The 22,387-nt window shown below is 41.2% G+C and overlaps 1 protein-coding gene across 3 annotated transcripts; it reads right to left on the bottom strand.

The window, feature by feature from the left end:
• Positions 1 to 12,078: 12,078 nt before the first annotated feature.
• Positions 12,079 to 21,307, bottom strand: LOC146497450 (uncharacterized). 3 transcript variants are annotated; one of them, XM_085142140.1, is made up of 3 exons: positions 20,592 to 21,307; positions 14,729 to 15,038; positions 12,079 to 14,274 (listed from the first exon to the last, which is right to left on the bottom strand). In XM_085142140.1, exons 2-3 carry the CDS (start codon positions 15,009 to 15,011, stop codon positions 13,832 to 13,834), a joined length of 726 nt encoding a protein of 241 aa, XP_084998266.1. In that variant the 5' UTR covers positions 15,012 to 15,038; positions 20,592 to 21,307; the 3' UTR covers positions 12,079 to 13,831. The 3 variants fall into 3 exon arrangements, with proteins under 3 accessions (XP_084998266.1, XP_084998264.1, XP_084998263.1); XM_085142138.1 differs by lacking the exon at positions 20,592 to 21,307 and adding an exon at positions 17,897 to 18,988; XM_085142137.1 differs by lacking the exon at positions 20,592 to 21,307 and having other exon boundaries at positions 14,729 to 18,987.
• Positions 21,308 to 22,387: the final 1,080 nt, after the last annotated feature.

Raw genomic sequence — 22,387 nt, 5'->3', positions numbered from 1 at the left:
AAAAAAAAAAGATGGACACAAATGTTTTAAGCCAAAAAAGAACAAAGGCTCGTCTCACATTTACTAAAAAACATCTGATAATCCCAAAGACTTTTGGAAAAATATTCTGACAAGTCAAAAGTTTTTGGAAGTTTTCTGTCTCGTTACATCGGGCATAAAACTAACAGCATTTCATAAATGAACATTATATCAACAGACAAACACAGTCTGGGGCTGCTTTTCTGCTCCTTGGGTGAGACGACTTAATTGACGGAACCATCCTTTCTGCTCTTTACCAGAAAACCTTGAAAGAGATTGTCTTCTCAGGTCTCAAAACAACAAGGAGTTTGTTTTGAAGTGGCCTACTCAAAGTCCAGACTTAAAATCCAATTGTGAGGCTTTGGAACGACCTCAAACAGACCCGTCATACCTGAAAGCCCTCCAATCTGGCTGAATTAAAGACATCCTGTAAAGAAGAGTGGGCCAAAATTCCTCCACAGTGATGTGAAAGACTTATTGCCAGTCATCACAAATTGCATTTTTAGTTCTTGTTGCCAAAGGGCATAACCTGCTATTAGTTTTACAGGGCAATTACTTTATCACTAAGTTGGTTTGGATAGTTTTTTTTCTTCCGAATAAATGAAATAATCACTTAAAAACCAGATTTTGTATTTGCTCAATTTATCTTTGTCTAATATTATTGATCTGAGACATGCAAATGTGAGAAATATGCAAACAAATAGGAAATCAGGGGAAAAATATTGTTTTTCCTCATCACTGTAAAAATAAAAATGTTCCCCTCAGTTTGCACCGTTTCAGGATCAAATGAACACTCAGACTGATGCTTTTCGCCCAACAAATGCAAATGGCGCGCTGTAGAAACACATTACTTCAGACCAGGTGGAAGCTATTGCAAAGTGATACCGCACCTATTATGCATTGTTTAGGAAAGTAAAGCTCAGGAATGAACTCTTATATCACAGCTGAAAGAGTTCCCTTTAAGAATTCCTTACAGAGGACAAATTACAATTGCTAACACAACACTCGCCGCTCTTCTTCATGGAGTCGGCGCTGGTGTTGTAATTCACATGGCACTAAAAGGGACGCCGTGTCTTAAGACCTGTTATCACCCGTGAGCTGAACCGTGTTTACAAAAGGCAGATCTGTAAATGAGTCATGTACTTCTAGCTGATCCGAGAAGTTTTGGCAATGCTTGAAGGACAATCTTGTCAGAGAGGATTAAGTTCTGAGGTAGAAGCTGATAAAAGATTGTGATGCAGGAGAAGGGGGAGTAGTATTTTAATGTCAGCGAAGAGAGGTGAGTATCTATCATAGTTGTATTATATCCTTCCTTCTGAGCAGATTAAGTGAACAGCAGGTGCCACATAAAAACAGCCATCAAAACCAGAGTAATATTTATATGATCTCCCATAAAGAGGCGCCGATGATTCTTTGTGTCATTTATTTCCTTAGAAGGAATTAAGCCATTCCTAGGAGGCCACGGAAAATAAAAATCACTTCAGCATTCCTATTTCAAGTATGAGACATTTACGAGCAGCATCCTCCTCTGGGATGGAAATGTTGTATAAATAAAGGAAAAATATCGTCCAGAATGAATGAGATGCAAAATGGTGTGGAATTTTAGCCAAATGCACAAACCCAACCTAATGATCTAGCATGGTTTTTTATTGTAAGTCTAGACACTAGACAAATGGCTTGTGTTTTTTCTCCGTGCTGATACCCAGGGAACGTTTGTCTGGTGACAAACACTTGTTTGTGTACTGCAGTGCTCAGGCAACAGTACCGACAGCAGAAAGCATCACAGATGTCGAGGAATTGTTTCATTATGCATGAGCCGCATTCAATTTTGTCTCTTTTTCCTCCTAAATTGTAACTACATCTGACTCCTCCTCACTACATGAAGTTTAGATGTTCAGATTTGCATATTTCAGAGCAGTTTAAGGATTTCTTTTCAAAGCATTATAATTCTGGGAAACAGCAGAAGGACTAGAAGTTGTTTAAGAAAATGAAATATATGTATCATCCCTATACTTTTTGATAACAGGTGTAAATTCAGCATGTCCTTAAAACAGTTGGACTTCCTGTTTTTTACATTTAGATATAAAATCACATCATATACTCTTTTTTTAAGCTGTCCTTCTTCTATATTCCACAAGGTGGGGCTATGAAACGAGAAGGATGCCTCAAGTTCAGTGAAACTTTGAGGTGAAACCTCTATGGCAATAATTAAATAAATAAATAAGAGGCCACCTTGCCTCTGTAAATATTTAACAATAATAATATATGAATAACAAACCTTTTTATTATTTAAATCTGACAATAAATTCATTTAAAAAGCTTATTCGTGTGTAAAATAACAGTCATCACTTTATTAGCAGATTAAATCTGCATACTAAATATCTAGCAGCAACTTCCTGTATACAAGACAAACAAACTGTAGTTTAAAATTGGGATTCATCAGTGTAATTATGACCCTAAAAAAGAACATTAACATCTTGGAGCTGAAGTGTGCCGTAAGCTCATTGCTTCCTCTGGCCTTCCAGACCTACACCTTTCCTTTTTTTCTTCCTCCCCTCCCTTTAATCCTCCACTGTTCCATCAAATCCCACCACTCCCAGTGATCACCCCACCCCAAAGCCCCTACAAACACTCATGCACACTACAAACACTCACACACCCAGCATTGAAAAATAAACATCCCTGCACGCACAGGCCTTTTAATATCTGACTCAAATCAAAAACATTTTAACTTAAAACACCTCTCCCCTGCCTGTTTAGTGTGTGAACTGTGAGAGAGCCTATAGTTTACAGATTGCAAGGTGTGGAGCGTATCCTTATCCAGATGGGAACCAATGACTAAACGGAACACTAAATAAACAAATAAATAAGAGCACCACAGCAAGTAGCACAGAGAGCATAAAGGAAGAATGCGGAGGCTGAGAAAACACTGTCAGCTTTACTGCCGATGCCTGACATATCTCAGCATGCTATCGGCACCGTTAATGTTCATTGCTGAAGCTCGCCCAGCTCTCAGTGGCATCTCTGCAGCTACATTCCTTCAACACGAACGAAACACTTCAATAGAACCTGTCTGAGAAAGTGAGGTAGGCTAACAGCCGAGTGTTCACTGCTTGCAGAGACTCACACCGGAGGACATCACAAGCAGTCCTGAGTTTATGGAACATCCCCAGTTCCATAAACTCACACCAGCCTGCCTGCAGAATGGCCGTCTTTATCTTCAACAGCAGAGGCAGTGCCATCCAAGATCTGTTTAGAGACAAACGTTGCCAAATCAAGCCACCGTTTCCCCACTAGTGCTGTGGAATCAGCTCAATCCTGCAGCGGCCCAAGTAGATCTGGTTACGATATTCTGCCGCTCGCTGTGATCATTTATGCCATATGCAACATAAGCTAATCACCGACTAAGGTCTTTTCTGAAACACAAAGTGTGCACAAGTGTTTTTCAGTGATCCGCCATATGAATGTAATGAATTATTAATGATTATTTATGTTTTAAGCACTTAAATATTTATGGATGTGAAGGCAAAATGAACATAAATTATGAATGAAGAAGGATGTACAACTGCATTTCTATGACTCATATACATCGATCTCTATGAGAAAATGATTTATCCATGATCTAAAGTACCCACCCCCCCAAAACAAATCCTATATAAATCAAGTAATTTAATTAAAAATATTAACGCCCAGTGTCTTAGAGGAAGCATACTGTTATACAGCCAAAAAGGGATTGTGCTAATTTGTCTTTGGAGAGTTCAGGGTTGCTCTGGAAGAGGAGAAACACCTGCGCGCTGCAGTTGTTCAGGCTGTTTGGGTTCTCCAGAGTCATTGCTGCATCCTCCGTGCCTCTATCTTCCTCTAAAACTGTCTGAATTCACCAACACGCTGCAGCTGGACATGGGAGGGGGGTTGTAAAACTTTGGCATGTTTATTGTAGATCTTGTCAGTGCCGTTAGCAGCAACAGATGTCTTACATGCACTAACACTATTATCCCCCAAAACACTAATGTTGACAGGAATATTCTGGGGTTTTTCCTTAAATCTGCAAACACAAACAATCATCTGTGATGACTTTCTCCAGCATGTGGACAGCTTACAGTTTGCACAAGAAAGGTCCAAAAAGGTGACATTAAGGAGGGATTATTGCGGTTAAAATGGTTTAACTGAGCGTCGCTCAACACATTCTTGGTTCGGTTTTACTTAGCTGTCGGCGGGAGGCTTCCCTTCTTTCAATTTGGACTTTAATTACCTCCCGCTGGCCCGAAGTCTAACCTTCTTTTAATGCTCCATGAAATCACACAAGGAAAAACAAATAGTTGTAATGATTATTTCTCTGAAAATGTCAAACCACGGTGCAGGAGTGTTACAGATTCCTCTAGATTAATCATACTTTGTGATCAAATGGGTGCCATGTGTCATTATGTAGTTTACATTTCTCACCAGTGTTGCTTTGATTAAGCAGCTATCAACATTTCTTTCCTGCAGGTCTTCCAGTTCTCTGCTGTGGATGCATGTGCAGGCGCTTTGGTTTGACCTCCATTTGCTGAAGTGGTAAGTAGCGGAAATATCTGTTTATGTCAGAGGAACAGATTCTTTTTCAGTGCAGCTATAAACATTTTAAGCACATTTTTGAGGGTGCAGTGTATGAGAAGCGATCAGGAAATTGCAGAAAGAAAACAATGTAAATACAACATGCATGAAGTTTTTCCTCTTCACTCTGGTGGTAACTGGAGTGAGGAGTTGTCAATTCAAGGGCAAAATTCTTTATATTTCAGATCTAATTGCATCCAAATGTTTGAGGGTACTGTGTGTTTCATGCAAAAGAGGCATGCACTTCCCTGCTATTCCTGAAGCTTGACTTTAAAATAAGAAATCTTTCAAAATACAAACTGTTGAAATCATTTCACCCCCACAGCTGTAGTAAACACATTAAGTCCCACTCAAGCTCAAACATGTGCTTGCTTGGCCAAATAAAACCCAAAGGGTTTTGTTTTCTGTTGTTTTTTTAACTCACAAATATACAAAAGTTTTCACTGAGCGTAATCTCTAAGAAGTGTCTCTGTTCAGCTCTAAACTCAGATAACTGAAGCCGACTCCTCGGTTAACTTCAAATACCTGCAATCACGGTTTACGGATGAGCTCCAAGAGGTGGCGTTGCCTCATTTAAACCCAGCAGAAACTTGTAGAAGTTGTGGCGTCTGGAGTTTGCTGGGATTTGTGTCTCCTGGGTATAACAAGCACTTCATGCATGTATAACTCAGGAAGAGCTTTTCCTGCTTAATTTAGTGGGTAGTCGGAGGATGAATAATGGCGACAACACATTAAATTTTAGATATCTTGCAGCCACGGTGAAATCCAGAGTATAAATTTTAAGCAAAACAAGCACACCTGACATACATTACCATGATTTCTGTCCACTACAGCCTCACTGCGCTGTTCATCATAATAAGTCAGAGCTGGCATCTGCTCACCATGCAGATACCTCAAACAAATACAGCTCTTGAATTACCTTCCCATGAGAGGTGTATTTCCAAAATAATACAGTATATACTACACTCGTGTTGCCACATGAGAAACCCTCTGACTTTAAGTTAAAGCCTAAATGACAGCACAGATGCTCATTTAGAGTTTCAGGAACTGTTCTTAATTAGCTTCACTGATTTAACCACATTCCCTTCTCCGTCCTTTTTCCATGGCCATTTTTTACAGCAGGAAAATCATCAGTAAACTGGAATAAAATAATGATGTTCCATTTCAGTATCCCAATAAGTCATAGCAGTGAACCCATCAAATAAAAATAGTAAACACAACTGTTCTTTACCTACAATAACATGAGACAATACCAATCAACCCTATATCCTACAAAGTTCCAGGACTCCACCATAGAAACCCAATGATGTAGGATTTTTACCCATATTTGCTGATTCAAAACTGAAAACTTTCAGGCAAATGAAAGATAAACAGATTTTCCTAACATTTGTTTTACGTATGTAGTTACTAGCCCTTACCAACGATTACTTGTTGATACTCTAGTTGGTTGGTTGTTGTGTTTGTGGCTGTTGCTGCACAGTGTCCTCTGGTGGACAAACTATGCAACACCAACACTGACAACTTAGCTGAAGGGTGTTTCTCCCGTCTCTCCTTTACTTTTTAAATGTTCATTTATTGGCTATTATAAATGCAGGTACTGATATAGCAGTACATCAGTATAGAGGTATTATCAGCCTCAGTCGAGCTCTACTTGGATAGCAGCAATGTTTTGAGTGTGATTGCTGTTTTTAGATTTACTATGCTGGCAGACACAGGAAACCTTCTTGGAAAGACACGTATGGATATGCTGTCCGGGAGGAGCTGGGCTGCATGTGCAACGAAGCTAAACTAGAGAAAAATCAATCAGGTAGGACAGGGTTGTCAAACTCAAATACACAGTGGGCCAAAATTCAAAACAGGAACAAAGTCGCGGGCTAACGTTAATATTTATTGAAATATATTTATTCCTCCAGATATAAGAATGAATCTTTTCTTAGGGACTCAAACATGTTTTGCTGAAAAACTGAATATGGAACAAGCAAAGTTTAATACTAAACAATATATATATTAGCTGTATAATACCAGTAGGCCAGCTCTAATAGTAATTTGGTATGGCTTTGCGGGCCAAATGTAATTAGGCTGTGGGCCAAATTTGGCCCGCGGGCCAGAGTTTGACACCTATGAGGTAGGATATGGGGTGCACGGCAGTCTATGTCCATCGCCTCCAGTTCTCCTATTGTGACTGTCTTCTGCACCAAAGCAGGTAAAATGGAGTCACAGTGGTTTATGCTTCCCATCAGGACAAATCGATACCGCTGAGGTTTAACTGATTTTGTGCTATACTGTGAAAATAAAGTGTTCCCTTAATTTTTGAGCAGTGTATTATATGACCAAACATACTCAAATGCTCACACTTAAATAGGGTTGGATTAAAGTTTTCTATAACATCTTAACAAAGACAAAGTTCACTTTTTAAACACAGCCTCACTAGAGACTTATTTGAAATTACATCAGTTTGTTTGTAATTTCAAGTAAAAGCTCAGTAAATGCAAACCATTACTTAGCCTATTGATGAAACAATCAAGCAATCAAGCTTAATGCTTTATTTAAAGTAACTACATTGGAGGGTATACCGCATGGCCTAGCCTACCGATCTTCCCAGCCTTTCAGTTGTGGTGATGTGGATGCCTAAACTTGTTGATAGTAATGTACAGTGCAAACACAGGATATTTGTATTACAAAGATGACACCTCAGTGAAACATAATGTAATGGGTCCTAATTGTATATAATAATAGATTTTGTCACTGTAGACAAATGCTGTTCAAATGCTCAGAGACAATTCTGAAGTCTTGTCAGTTTACTACATTTCAGCAGCTGTTCATGCAGTATTTAACTTGCAAGTTTAATTTTCCGTGGCAGAACATTGCAGGCACACCAGAGTGCAATTATAAATGCAAACAATGCTGCCCGCTAATACAGGCATTCAAGGTATACAAAAGACAACAAGCCCTACCTTTCTGGATTCTTCCACTGAATACTGCTGTTTGGTGTCTGCGTCACAGACGGGCACAGCTCTACTCAGCAGAGAAGAGCCTACTATACATGAAAATCAGATACAGAATGGGGCTTCCAGGTCAACCTCCAAGGGACTAAATTTAAACTAAAGGTATAGTATTTAGGGTTAGCTAAGCTATATTGCTGCTGTTTTACATATGTGGTATACGTTAACAACATTGTCATTGACCAAATTTAACAAGCTAAGCTATTAGCTTAGCTAGTTAGCTATTTTTTTGCAGTGTAGTCTAGTTAGCTAACAGTTTTGCAGTGTCGTTTTTAGTCTTGTACTGGAAGTAAAACCAAACCTGCACTTAGTATCATTTTGTACTATTACTACTACTACTACTAATAATAATGCTTATTATGTTTCTTATTCTAAACAGAAAATGAGTAAACAAAGACATCAGTCAACATTTCGAAATGAAAATGAAAATGTTAGGGGATTATTTATTTTACATCAGAAATCCTTAAGCTGTAAAATAAATAAAGGGCCCTTTATGTAAAAACCTTCCCATGAAAAAGGTTATGCCCATTCTGTAGATTATCCAGTATAACTGGACTGCTCTTTCTTGTGAATTCTCGTGTGCAATGTTTTCTGTTTGATTTTTCAATGCTACGAGCACAAACAAATTTATCTCCACCTACACTATATTTAAGTGGAGGCAGATGTTGAGAAGCTGGGTAAATCCAAACCTAAACTTTCTGCTTTTCTAAATACTATCGGGTACTGACAAAATTTGTTTTGTTTTAGTTACAGCACAGCGTTGAGATGAGCGTACTTTTTAAGGGTATTTCCCTGTAAGAAAATGCTCTTCAAGTGTTAAGAAAGCATTCTACTAAACCAAAGGCTGCATGGTGGTCAAAAAAAAGTAAGGTTGTTTACTTCTACCTGAAAAAGTTTACTTCTTGAGACAATGTTCTGGGGCTTGGAGGGATGCATTTATGCATCTTAGAGAAAAACATTCCCTGAAGACTAGCTTGCTTATAAAGAATTGTGGGATTTCACTGAGAGGATTATTTGATAGTGTTTTAAATTCTCCCCACATCAAAATCTCCTCTTGACTACTGTTTCTGCAGCACTCTGCCCCCAGGGTCTCCACTCCCAGTCAGTTCCGACTGAAAACTTTAAAACAGGTCTCAAATTTACCATCCATCCATCCATTCGCTTCCGCTTATCCTTTTTTCAGGGTCGCGGGGGGCGCTGGAGCCTATCCCAGCTGTCATAGGGCGAGAGGCGGGGTACACCCTGGACAGGTCGCCAGTCTGTCGCAGGGCTAACACATAGGGACAGACAACCATTCACACTCACATTCATTCGCACATTCACACCTAGTGACAATTTGGATTATCCAATTAACCTATCCCCACAAGCTGCATGTCTTTGGACGGTGGGAGGAAGCCGGAGTACCCGGAGGGAACCCACGCAAACACGGAGAGAACATGCAAACTCCACACAGAAAGACCCCGGCCTGATGTTGGAATTGAACTCAGGACCTTCTTGCTGTGCGGCAACAGTGCTAACCACTGTGCCACCGTGCTGCCCGTCTCAAATTTACAGTTTAGCTTATTTCTAGTTGGTTAAACGGTTTCTCAGACTGGAGTAAACAATAGATCTTGCTGAGGATTATGTTGTCCCTCAGATTCACACATGTCTGAATTATGATGTTGTTTTTTAATGGCAGGATGGTGCTTGATGCGTTTTTAATACTCTTTTGTTTAGTTTATGTGAAGTGCTTTTGCAATGTTTTGACAAAAGACAACATTATAACCACAGTGTTTCATATTGAGATGAAGACTGGCCTTCCTTTGTTTATTTTCTAAATCTCAATAACTCAAAGTAAATACATTCACAGGCAGTACAATGTTTGGTGTTTTGTTACTCCCTGTCACTGTCTGGGTGAAAGCTCTGTGGGCTGCCTCGTTCAGCACCACAGAGCTGCTATAACAGATTACAGTGCTGTGAAAAAGTATCTGACTCCTTCAGATTTTGTAGTTCTTTTGCATATTTGTCACACTTACAGGTTTGAGATCATCAAACTAATTTTAATATTAGACGGAAGATAACATTCAAAAATTGTTTAATGATCTCAAACACGTCATCTCAAACATTGTAATAGTAGACTACACTAGTAGGATAATGTCTGTGCACAGGGCTGGACTGGGACAAAAAATTGGCCCGGGCATTTTGACTAGAGACCGGCCCACCAAAAATGTGACGTCATTCAGGGGTAAAACCGCAAAGGATTCTGGGAACTTGTGGCAAGAGGTACTAGCGCACGCAGGCTTTCAATTGAACTCAGTTACACAGCGATAAAAAGAAACACAAAAAATGGCAAGAAGCTGTTGTATTATTAACTGCAATAGCCGGTGTTGTGCCAAAAAGTGATTGTCTGCCAAAAACTGATTTCTGGTATTTGCCAAAAACTGATTGCTCATATTTAAATTGCTATAAGTAACTTGTTGGGCTATAATATGTGAAACATATGTCAAATGCATCCCTCATGGATGACATAAAGTCATATTGAGCTACAAACAACATTAGTGTAACAAGGTAGAAGCCGCAATCAGTCTTTGGCAGTGACTTTTATATAACCTTTATTTATGCCGTTAAAAATATCGAATTAACATTAAAAATGTCTTTTGTAAGAAGTAGTTGGACAGCAGAAATGGCTCAAATATTACAATAGTTCTGTAAAAATATTTAAAGTGGGGATAAAGGACCGGATTGGTTATAATGTAAGTACAATAACACAGAGTTGTAAAGATACTTGAAAAAACAGCTAATATTTTAATTCCATATATAGCCCCTTTGTAAACGCTGTTCACCGAAGTCTATTTACCAACATACGTAAAGATATTACACATAAAAAATACACGCAAACATTGGAAATCAGTTTTTGGCAGGCAATCACTTTTTGGCACAACACCGGCGGCCGCCTCGGGTCTCTCCTCCTCTTGCCTCCCCTTTCCCTTATCCACCTGCTGGCCTCCACCACTTGCTGATGTTGCTAAATCTGTGGAAGCTATGCCATAGCTACCACCAAACAATTCAGTTATTTTTACACATTTGGCAGCATCTGCCTGAAGGGCTTGTTTCTTTTTGGCCCTAATTTTTTCTGCACCTCCTTTCCTTTTTTTGTTCTCCATTTTCTTTAGTTCGTCTATAAGATTGCTAAACAAGGGGGCGGGTGCATCCAACCTCCTCGGCTGTAATTGGTCCAGCCCAGAGTCGATCATGACCAATTGGCCAATCCAACGCCTTTCATTATTTATACCCTTCCAAAAAAAAAAAAAAAAAAAAATCGATCGGCCCATAAAAACAAAAAATCGCCAGCGGCCCACCGGGCAAATGCCCGGTATGCCCGATGGCCAGTCCAGCTATGTCTGTGCATTATTATGCCAGTACTCTGGCTTCCTCCCACAGTTTAAAGACATACAGTTAGTAGGGTGGTGATTCTGAATTGCTCATAGGTGTGAATGTGCATGTGAATGATTGCTTGTCTTTTTGTGTTACCCTGCGACAGGCTGGTGACTTGTACAGGGTCTACCCCACTTCTTGTTTTATGGTGGCTGGGATGGGCTCCAGCCTTCCCGCAACCCTGGATTAGACACGTCTTAGAGAATAAATGGATGGGCAAAGATAACCCGAGTACTTACAAAATGCATAGAAAGGCTTACAAAGCCATTTCTAAGTCGTGGGGATTCCAAGGACCTGCGATGAGACCCATTATCCACAAATGGAGAAAACTTTAAGCGTTGGTGAACCTTCCCCGGAGTTGCTGGCCAACCAAAATTACTCCTTAAGCACAAGACTTGGGGGGAAAAAAACCTTTGTTCACTGACCAGACAAAAGTGCTAGTTTTTGGAGGGTTTGTGTAAAACTAGCCAGCATTTTATAAAAAGTCATCATCCCTAAAACACGGTGCTACTTGTGTAATGATCTAGGACTGCTTTGCCACTCAGGGCTTGGATGACTTGCTCCACAAAATCCTGAAGGTGAATGTCTAGCTGTCATTTCATAAAGCTCAAGCACATTCAGTTAGATACAGCAAGACAATAATCTGAACATATCAACAAGTTCACCTCTGAATGGCTCAAAAGAATAAAAGGAAGGTTTTGGAGTGGCCAAGTCAAAGTCCAGACCTAAATTTGATTGAGATGCTCTGGCACGATGTTAAACAGACCACAAAAACCCTCCAATGTGGCTGAATTAAAACAGTTAAACCAACAAGAAAAAAAAGTAGGCCAAAAATTCCTTCACAGTGATACGAAAAACTCATTGCCAGTTATCATAAATTCTTGATTGTAGTTCTTGCTGCCAAGGGTGGGACAACCACTCATTAGATTTAGGGAGCAATTTACTTCAACATTGGGCAGGAAGGTTTGTATAGCTTTTTTTTTTCCCTTTAATAAATGAAATGATCATTTAAAAACAGAATTTTCTTTTTCCTTTCACAGAGCACTGTATACACTATCATGACAGTGGCGCTGCATATTTAATCTGCTAGTTTATTTCTTGTAATATGATCATAAGCCAATCCTGCCTTCACCAAAGACGTCACCTTCTGTTTGAAATTTCTGCAATTATCAAGAGGATGATACATTGAAAGTTTATTGTTTTATTTATTTTCTATTTTAAATACAATCTGAGTACAGAATATTTGACACCCCCAAAATCAGTGACTTGGGAGAAACGATAAACATCCATACGTCTGAAATTATATTTATTCAGCAGTCAGTATAGAATGTAAGATAAACATTTTTTGGCACAGTTTCTTAATGATGATAAGCTGTCCCATTTCTGTGTGGTAATCTAAATAAATATGCAAAACCATAATTTATTTCCCAAATAAATACAATAAGAACAACAAAAAAAAGATGCACCGCATCTCCATTTCACCTTCCCGGAAAAAAAAAAAAGTCAAGGAAAAAAACAGACAGACATAATGTGTTTTTACTTCAGGCAGTTGCTATGGGTTCAAACCAAATAAAAATCGGCGAAGGTGAAAAAGATGCTTAATGATTCATTTCAACACCTTTTTCTCCCCTAAAAGTCAACCAGGCAATACAACAAAGGAGGCATTTGAAGGGCCAGTGGAAGGCTGTACTGTGGGTTCTGGATTAGAAAGGTTGCATGGTTTTATGGAGAAGTGTGAACATCACTTCAGATCCCAGCATCTACTTTGCCAAGTTTTTAGTTTTTCACTAAAACCATTTTTCTCTTTTACACCTGCTTCTCAAATTAGCTAATGACCGTGCAAGTGTAAACATTCACAAATGACACCCAGAGACAAAAATGAAACGGGTTATATCACCGGCAACCTGATACGTGCGATGTTTATGAATTTAACTTTGTGGATTCCCGCGCGTGTTGATTTGACTTGGTGTGTTATGGCAATTATTTGGGGAAAATAATTCCTGAAAATTATGGGTAATTGCTTATTTTAGACTGGGGTGTTTTGAGAAAGTAGAACTCAAGAGAGCATATGTGTGAAATGTTTAAATTGCTCTGTTGCTGTTATTCAACACAAATCGACATACACTGGAGTTTTTAACGTGGGCATGAAACCTGGAGCTATAGAAAAGGATTTTCTTGCATTAGCAAATTCTAATCAGTAACACTTTTTTCTTTTACCTGTGTAATAACACTGCAGTTAGTAACATTGCATAGAAGTAGGGAACCAAAGTCATGGCCTGTAATAACAACACGCTTTAAGCCAGATCACAAAACATTATAATCAGGCCACGAGGCTGAAGTGTCCTGTGATTAACACCGGTGGGAATGAAGTCCAGTTACAGCACTGATCTGGTCCCCTACAGCTTATAAATCATAATCTGTTTCCTTTACTACTACTGAAATATGACATCACAAACAAAACCTTGCTACATTGTTGTTACACCACAGTTTACAGTGTTACTACATGGATAGAAAAGATACAAACTTGTGATTTAAGCAGCCATTGTCTGCCTTTGTACATGTCAAGTCTTGCTGTCCACGTGACACTGTCTCAGCTTGTGAAGACTGATGGTCAAATGCCAGAGTCTATCTGTCCAACAAAAAAAATAAAATTATTATTTTTTTAAAAAGCTGCTTTGGAGCATCCAGGAACATATTCACATCTTCCTCTCATTGAGTTTATACTCCATAGATTTTCTGTTAACAGCAACCATGACTCTTCCATCAGAGAGTGAGAGCAGCATAAAGAAGTCCATATCTCTGGGTCATACACATCCGCAGTTCTTTGCCGATACGTTGTGTATGTTCCGATAGCGGCTGGGGTGTACTGTTGTGTCCAGGACGGTAAAGTTCTCAAATGCAGTCGGTCGGCAGCAGGGCTGAATGCTAACTTTGTCCTTGCGGCCCTTCTTTCTGAAGCCCACTGTCATCATGTGCTTCATGACCATGTCATAGTTTTCCCGGTGTTTATCGCATTTGCCACTGCAGTAGCGCAGCAGCACCGTCTCTTCGCTCTTATATTCGAGACCCAGTTCATTAACTTTCACTTCGAGCTGCCTGACGGAGCACAGCTTGCGCTTTCGGGCCCTTTTAGTCCTGCGGCCCTGGGTCTCAGCAAGCCGCCGGCTCTTCCTTCGCTTACTTTCTAGCAAAGTTCCGACCACGTGCTGAAGCTCGCCCTCGGTGAAGCTCTGCAGCATCATGGTAACTGACAAAAAAAGGGGAATAAATCAACAGAAAGTGTTATTGGCAGGTCACGAGGGGGGATTATCTGGTTTCTGTGTCATTTTGTGTCTAACATTTTCAACAATCAGAAATGTCAACGGAACAGATGGCTCACACAGATAATGCACTGAAGTTGGCATGAAAATCAAAGTCAGGTGCAAACAGAGGACCACAAAAATGTTATCTATCATAACAGCAACAAACTATCCTTATCAGCGCTAGCTAAACAGAAAGTGTTTAAGTTCCACAGAGCGAGGTTTGTTGATGAATGTCTTCATGGAGATGTTCTGTGGAGAACCGGTGAACTATGACCGGTGCTAACTGACATCAGTGTGCGAACAGTTAAACCTGCTCCGTAAGCAACAGAGTCAGGTGCTGAGTGTTTTGTCAGAACCCTTTCACAAGCTTGTGAAGATGAAAGCAACAGCTTATCTTACACTCTGAGAGGAAAGATTTCATGTCGTCTGTTGAGCGTTTCCTCCGATGCAGATCACCCATCTGTTGGGGCACTGGCCTTGATTCTGAGGAGGGCGATGACGATGATGGCGGTGAGGTCTTGGATGCTGATTCTAATAATGCAGACGGTCTCGACGAGGGTGAAGATGGATATTTTGTGTTAAGCTTGAACTGTCTGATGGTGGCCATGTTTCTAATGAGGATGGTGGACAGGGCTGCAGCACAGAGCATGAAGGCAAAAGTAGCACCTTTCCATAACTTCATCTTAGAACGTGGAAGAGCATTGAAACTCTGCGGAGAGAGCGAGAGAGAGGCAAAGTGTGCAACATCAGACATGTTTAAACAGTCACGCCTTCAGCCATGTACTTTTGAACTTGTCACGTTAAAGCACAGACACATCAGTGTCGAAACTGCTATATCTACCACCATCACATTTCTGCGACCTTTCCACAAATCTACTTCTCTCGAGTGAGGCTTCTGCAGCGGGGCTTTTAATTTACCACCGGTTTACTTTCTCTGATTCTGCTGCCAGCTCATTCTCACTATAAGTGAGGTCACGATCTGTGAGCTCGACATCACTCGCTGACACCCAAGAATGCAGATGTGTGTTTAAAGTTGTATCACTGCAGCCTGGGAAAGTGAAAAAAGTAGAAAAAAGGAAAAAACAACATGGCTGCCATTCCTTATTTGAGCTGAAGACAAACGGGATGCAACCCCTGCAAACCTGCAGAAAATAATTATAGAATACCTGATGAGAATGAGCATCTGAGCCGCCTCCACCCCTGATTTCTAAAACCTCCCCAAAAAACTTTTGAAAAGAGGGAAAACACATTCCTTCCTTTACAATGTCTCAACCACACCTATTTGGAATTCTATGTATGATAGAACGTGCAAGCGGGTATACCCTTTTATCTTCCCTCCCTTCCAACAGATGCAGCAACACTGCAGCCACAAAACTCAATTTGGAGGACTTATGTGCCATGCTTTCTTTTTTCCCTTAATGTCAAACCACTGGTATATTTTTTTTACAAGCCCACTGGCTTTGTTCTCTTCGCATCATGTCAGCAATGAGCAAAGCATTCCCCCAGAGCCGGAAACAGTACACTGGCAGTGACTAACAGCAAATCCAGACCAGCTTTAGAAAGTGCTTTGCCAGACCGGATTCTGCAGGGGAATGTATGCAGGCAGTCGAATTGTTTACAATGAGAAAACATGTTGCATGGTTGCCCGATTTTTTATAGAAACAAAACTCTAAAATAAGTGTTTACTCTAAAAGTCAGCAACTCCTATAGATCACACGACAGAGACAAAAACAGTAGGAGCATTGCAGTTTTCTCATGGTGGTTGAAAATTCCCTGCACTCCTCTGCATCTGAGTGATTCGGACAACGCAGATGGAAAATAGAAAGGGACTGTGCGCATGAGCTGCAGTGGTGCAAACAGCATATAAACAGGTATAACCAGTCATATCAGCCAAAGCTTGAGTCATCACTCATAATTCCATATGTGTTTGACGTGGTAAGCGGCTTCTGCACAATGAAGGGGTACGACGACAATCATTTGAAAGTCAAACATTTCACCTAGCAACCTCAATTGACACACAGTCTAAGTAAATCAAACATGGAGGTGGCGTGGTAGCTGTGGCCGAATGTTACTCACTGACTGGCCATATGTCTGACGCTTGTTTCTCACCTGCGAAGGCCTCAGAAGTTATATATGGAGACCTAAATGGGAACTTTCATTTTGTTTCTATTGGTTTGACCCCAAACCCTAAGGGCAGAGAGCTCGGTCCACCAGGCATTAACTTGTGGAATTCTCAGTTTAAATGAAGCCGTTTTCTACTCTACACAGCTAAGGATGAGAGCTTTGTTTTCCTATGCTATTAATAGGCCAATTTGGGGCAGTTATTAATCCATGGAGTTAGCGATTTCACATGGCAGAGATGCACCGGTGTCCTCAGCCTCCGTGGCTCATCCTGATAAAACAATTACCTCGTAAAGAACAGATAAGTCTTCCACTGTCTCTGCCACTGGATGGAGATTCATCATCAAGCACTGATCTCATGTCCCTGAAGACACTTTGATTGTCATAATTGCACCACTCAGAAACACATTAGTCACATCTGCAGTCAATTGGCGCCAATAAAAGTGCCAAGGATCACACTGCAGCTTGTTCAGATGTTCACGGATGATTAATCAGCACAGACATTTAATATGTGTAACTGGCCCCCACCGCTGTGGACATACACTTACTGATAGAGAGAAGGGGCACCTGCGTTTTCTTGGGAGAGCAATGGATACGTAAAGGAGTAGCTGACTTCCTGAGGACAGATACTGCTTTTTTTTCGTTCCCTAGCAAACAGAGAAGAGCAGTAAATGCAGAGAGGATATAGTGGAAGCCCTTAGGACTCTGTAGCAGAAGGAAAACTCATCCTCAAACAGAGGTATAAAAGTGCAGATGACTCGCAAAAACAACTAAACCAGCTCCCACACAACATGTCTGGTCCTCACAAAGCATCATGATATGCCCATGCATGCTCCAGTGTGTGCATATGAAAGCCGGTTGATTGTGTGAGGCCCAAAACAAAGGGATAAAATCTTCTATTTACTACGAGAAAACAGTCTGAAGCCATGGAAACGGCCGGAAATGAGGATTTTGTGATTCTAGAGAGAGTGTGGGAGTGATAGCACACCTGACATTTGCTCTGGGCCATATGTCACCTGAAGAGCTACCAGCAGAGAGAAAACAGTCCCAGAAGGCTCTTAACGAGGCAAACCATGAAAGTGAACTGTTCATCCAGAAATGCTTAAGTCTGGCAAAGCCATTCCCGAGACATTATGTATTCTCTAACGCATGCATGCACGCATGGCGCAGTTGGAGGCCGATCTGCAGCGATCAACTGAGCTCTTGTTGATGATCTGAAAGATCGCATTCTTTCAAATGACACAATAAAATCGACGTTTTCGGGGAATAATTGGGTCAGTGGCCTTGCTGCTTCTAAGCTGGTGGTAATGTAATTATATAGCAGCATGGCACCCGTGTCAAACCCCTCCTTCTCTGGCCAGAAGGAGACACTCAACAGAATGTCACAGCCTACGGATGAAGTAGAGATCTGTCAAAATGGGGATAAGCGGCGTTTGTGGTTTTTACTTTTGAATGAAGACAGCAGATAGGGGGGCTTTCCTGTCAGCCAGTCTGGATCGAGACCAATGAGACACGGTCATTGTGACAGAAGATCACAGAACAGCAAAAATGAAGAGCGTCTTTGTGCTGGAAAAAAAAGAAGCAGATACCAACTTCAATGTCTCACCATGCAGCAGCATTTGTTCCTATATATTCTCTAAATACAGCCTCTTCTGTTTCACCCTGTCTCCCTTTCTCTCTGTGACTCATACATACCATAAACACACACGTACAGCAGTTGCGTGGTTTCACTCTTTCCCAGTCATCTGACGCATGCTTGTCTAGAAATTTAGACAAAGTACAACCTTCAATTGTTGGCCAGACACCCACTTCACTTCTATGGTGTACACATGCTAAAATCAGCAGCTCCATCACATAAGACTAGATTATCTTTCTTATATCATCTTGCTGTTTCTTGATATCAAGAAATCTCTCCAGGTCTAACCACAGCGTGTTTGCCACTGCATAAACGTGAGGCTTGTACCTACAGAGCACTATTAATGCACCGTGAGTTGCGGCTTCGCTGGAGCCATGTGACTGGCTGTCTCTGTATTACTCTGAACACACCCCGTAAATACCTGCACTCATAAGATAGCAGTAGCAAACCAAAGAGTGGGAAAGGCACCTACTATGTTGCTCCAAAGAAACAACGTGCTTTTTGGAGTCCTAGAGAGGCTTTGTCTTGTCTTTTCCCTCTTAAGTGACCATCAGGAGACCCGGGGACAGCTAGAGAGTGCTTGGGGAGGTAATAGGGACATATTCCAAAGATCAGGGCGGGATTAGCACTAATGCCTGTCGGCTTTATCTGCAGTCACGTGGGTTAACACCTGGCTGCAGTGTTGGTGGCAGAGCACAGGTCTCGCTCTGTGTGTGTGTCCGTATTAATCCGTCAGACACCTCTAGCTCAGAGGTTAGGCCAGCATGCAAGGTCCACAGAGAATGAGCACCTGCAGGCTCTTCCACCACTAAATCCCAACCTGCCTACAAAATGCCAGAATAATGAAGAAGAAAAGTGACAAACTTGGTGAGTCAGCTTTGTTGTGGTGGCACCAGGGTGGGCTAAGAGGTTGTAAAATAAGCCACATCGGTTGGCTCGTGCTCTGTCACTCAGAGACCATGGGATAATCAAAACAAGCCTGTTCCTTGTTAGCTAGAAAGCTGGTGTTCATTATTGAGCAAAAAGGGGAGCTATTTTGTGACAATTTTTGGTCACATTCTTTGAATTTTAAACACGATTCTGGTACCCTTTTTCGTCCGCTGGCTTTGGGTAAGTGGCTTAAAAAGTTTCAATTTTATTTTAGAAGGCCTACTATCAGGTCCCCAGGATTAGATACGGATTAATCCAGTGACCCAACGGCTTAGCACGGAATCGCACAACTCATACCTATTGCTGTTAAAGCAGGATTATTGAGGAGTGAGGTGAAGGTAGATTTAAAGATGCACATTTGACACCTGTCTCAGTATTTCTGGCCTGTGCTGTTATGGGAGGAGAGAGTCCAAGTGCAGTGCAGACATTACATTTGAATCACCCTTTTGATGTGAAGCGATTGCATTATTCTTGGCAGAGAAACACAAAGTTGCCTCATTATTTTTTTTATGTGCGTCTCAGCTACTTTCTAAAGAGTCTATCCTGGCTCTTAATCTGTCTCTGTCAGATCCTCTTTTAGCACAACAACATCACCTCTAAACCCATGTTAAACATGTTGATATTGCTTTTACAAAAGGCTGGCGGCCATCTGGCACACACTGAATACCACTTTCGAGTATGACCCACGCCAGCAAGCACAAGCAAGTACAAACATCCAAAATATGTTGAAATTTTGCATTTTTTGACCATATTTTCTTTAGGCTACCAGTGTCTGCATTATATGCATGCAGCACATATGTACTGAGGCAATGAGGAATAGTACATGTGTTCAGCTTCCCCATCAGTTTATACTAGTTATGAGCAGCTTTGGGGAGGTTATGAAAGTTGAACAGCTCAACTGACTTTAGGCTTAGCCGCTATCCCTCCTCTCGGAGCACAGCCAGATACAGTATAATCTCCATGTATGATATGGGCTTAGTGCAAAAGGGATCATCAGTTCAGTAAAAAATGCCAAGGATGAGTGTCATCAAGCGCCTCTATTGTGATCCTGATCTTCTTAATTATTTAAACTCTTAAAGGTGCAGAAATCCCTGAAATGATTAATACAAAAAAATAATTAGTCAAAATCCCAGTTTCTTATCAAGTCTAAGTAGGGAACTAAGTTTTGTTAAAGGAGCGTGTATTTGGAGTGCACTCATGCTTTAGAATGAGGCAAACCACCATGTTGGGCAAATGACAGGCAAAGAAAAATATTCCTCCCTCGCAAAATAAACTCTTCTGAGTGTTGAGAGGTTGCAAGAAAATCAGAGTGCTAATTTATTTTTCTTTTTGCTCTTCCAACAACACGGGATACCCCCTTTTGCGACCAGTGAGCGGTTACTGCTCTGCAAGCATTTTGTGACAGGCCGTAGTGCGCTATTGTCATGTGGCTCTACCGAGGAGCCACTTATTGACACGGATAACGTGTGTTTTCTGCCACCCCAGCACTTGGAGAGCCATCTCTGTCAGCAGCACCTAACGCCTTCCTCATAAGCTGCTGGCTTAGACTAACAAAAGAAGATGTGGTGTCCTTACCGTTCGGCCGGCTAATCCAGACTTAGCTGTGTGGCGTCGTCTTCAGCTGACCTCCACAGGCGAGTGCTGGCTGGGTAAGTCCATCATCATCACAGGCGAGGAGTGAGGACAGTACTCCTGCTTGTTTTCTAAAAATCATCACAACTCCCTGTGCCTGCAAGTAGGGGAGGTGTCCTGACTTGATTCAAGCCAAGGGTGTATTATTCTTCTATCATATTTGCACTTCCATAGAAATCTTTTAAGTTGCAAAGATCAGAATCAACATTCCTCTGAATATAAGCATGCATTTCATGGCATTCTGCCTGATCCATCCAAAAAGAGGAGAGCTGGATGTTTAGAGAAGCCACTGAGTGGTCAGTTTTACTTCAGAAAACTCGTGTCTTGATGCTTTCCCGTACAGAACTGGTGGTCTTCTTTGCAAACTTGAACCTTAAAAGGGGAGAACAGAGCAGAACCAGGGTATGGTGGCATGTAATAAGCAGATCTTACAGATTGCTTTACTTTTATCACATCTGTTGTGAATTTCTGTGAATTTCCATTGCCTTATGATTATTTTTTCTCCAAGGAACAACACCGATGAAGGATAATGCACATTTCCTTACCCTTTTTTTTTCCAGCAGCAGGTCTCCTCTTCAGCTCAAGCAAGAACAACTCTGCGGGTCGTGAAGATGGGTTAGGGTGAGGAGGGAGAGTGTAGTTACCGTAAGTGGAGCACAGAGCTTCTCCGATGCCTCTGAGTGCCTTCCCCTTCAACTCATGCTCCTCCTCCTCCATAGTTGTGCTTGTGGGCCGAGTCGGATTACTCCTGACATGATAATCTCTCTCCAGAAGCACTAAAGGATGCTTTGGCCTGAGTAAAGGCTTACATTTACCTTCTGCCGCAAGAGAGCGTGCCATCTTAAGCAGGCAATTGGTAATAGCCTCAAATGGGCAGATCAGTGCAGTTTAGCGGGGTCTGCTAAAACGAGTGTCTTCCAATCTTTTAGTGGGAATTAAGAAAGTTCACAATTGGTTTAAAGGGGGCTAAGACAACATAAACTCCGAGTAAACAGAATTATCACAGCAGAGGTATTTCATGATAACCCAATCTACAGCTGGCTGGAGATAAACCCATTGATGTTGTTGTTCAGGATCACATCCACATCCCCTCCAATACAGTATTTTAGCCTTGAGCGACAAATGAGGAGCAGATGGTTGTGTTTTTGGAAGGTATCAGGCGCTCCACACTGTAATCTAAATAAATACCCTATCCACAGGGGGAAATGCGTCAGGTGTGTCGGGTCAGCGATGTATAAACAAAGGGCGATCAGTCGGGAGACAACTGAGGGGGATACGCGAAGCCTCACAGGTGCTGTCGTGGAGCGGGTTGCATTAACCTACAGGTAAACAGAATGTATGATCCAGAATCGTTTCTGGAGATGGTGAAATAAAGCAGCGCAGTAATAAAGCCAGCACACCAACAGGAAACTAATTATTTGCTAACAAATATCTCATTCTCACAACATGAGTCATTCAGATTTCCTCGAGCCAAATTATACACAAATCAAAGCTCCACTAGAGGGGTGGAGATGTGGCCAAGTGTGAAATTTCTAAGACTTAAAATTCCTTCATCGTTGCGTGGGACAAACCAAAGGAATCTTTGCCCAAAGCTTTGTGTCGTTTGTGTATCAACAGATATTATTCTAAGGTTGTTATCACAGTGACCTGAAGGGGTAGATATTTCTTTTAGCCCAAAGGTTAAGGCAACGCATTTTAACACAGCCCTCAGCAACTTGGAGAAAAGCAATAGAACAAAT

The sequence above is a fragment of the Neolamprologus multifasciatus genome, chromosome 18 (genome assembly GCF_963576455.1).
Source record: "Neolamprologus multifasciatus chromosome 18, fNeoMul1.2, whole genome shotgun sequence".
NCBI lineage: Eukaryota > Metazoa > Chordata > Actinopteri > Cichliformes > Cichlidae > Neolamprologus > Neolamprologus multifasciatus.
Note: the sequence above shows the minus strand (reverse complement) of the source record. Positions and strands in the feature narration are given on the sequence as shown.

Bases quoted from the DNA above. Each gene is read 5' to 3' on its own strand.
- LOC146497450 (XM_085142137.1), bottom strand. From the start codon at position 15,083: ATGTCTGATGTTGCACACTTTGCCTCTCTCTCGCTCTCTCCGCAGAGT. The intron at 14,275-14,728 runs GTAAGATAAGCT...TTTTTTTGTCAG, and splicing joins GAAATCTTTCCTCTCAGAGT to TTACCATGATGCTGCAGAGC.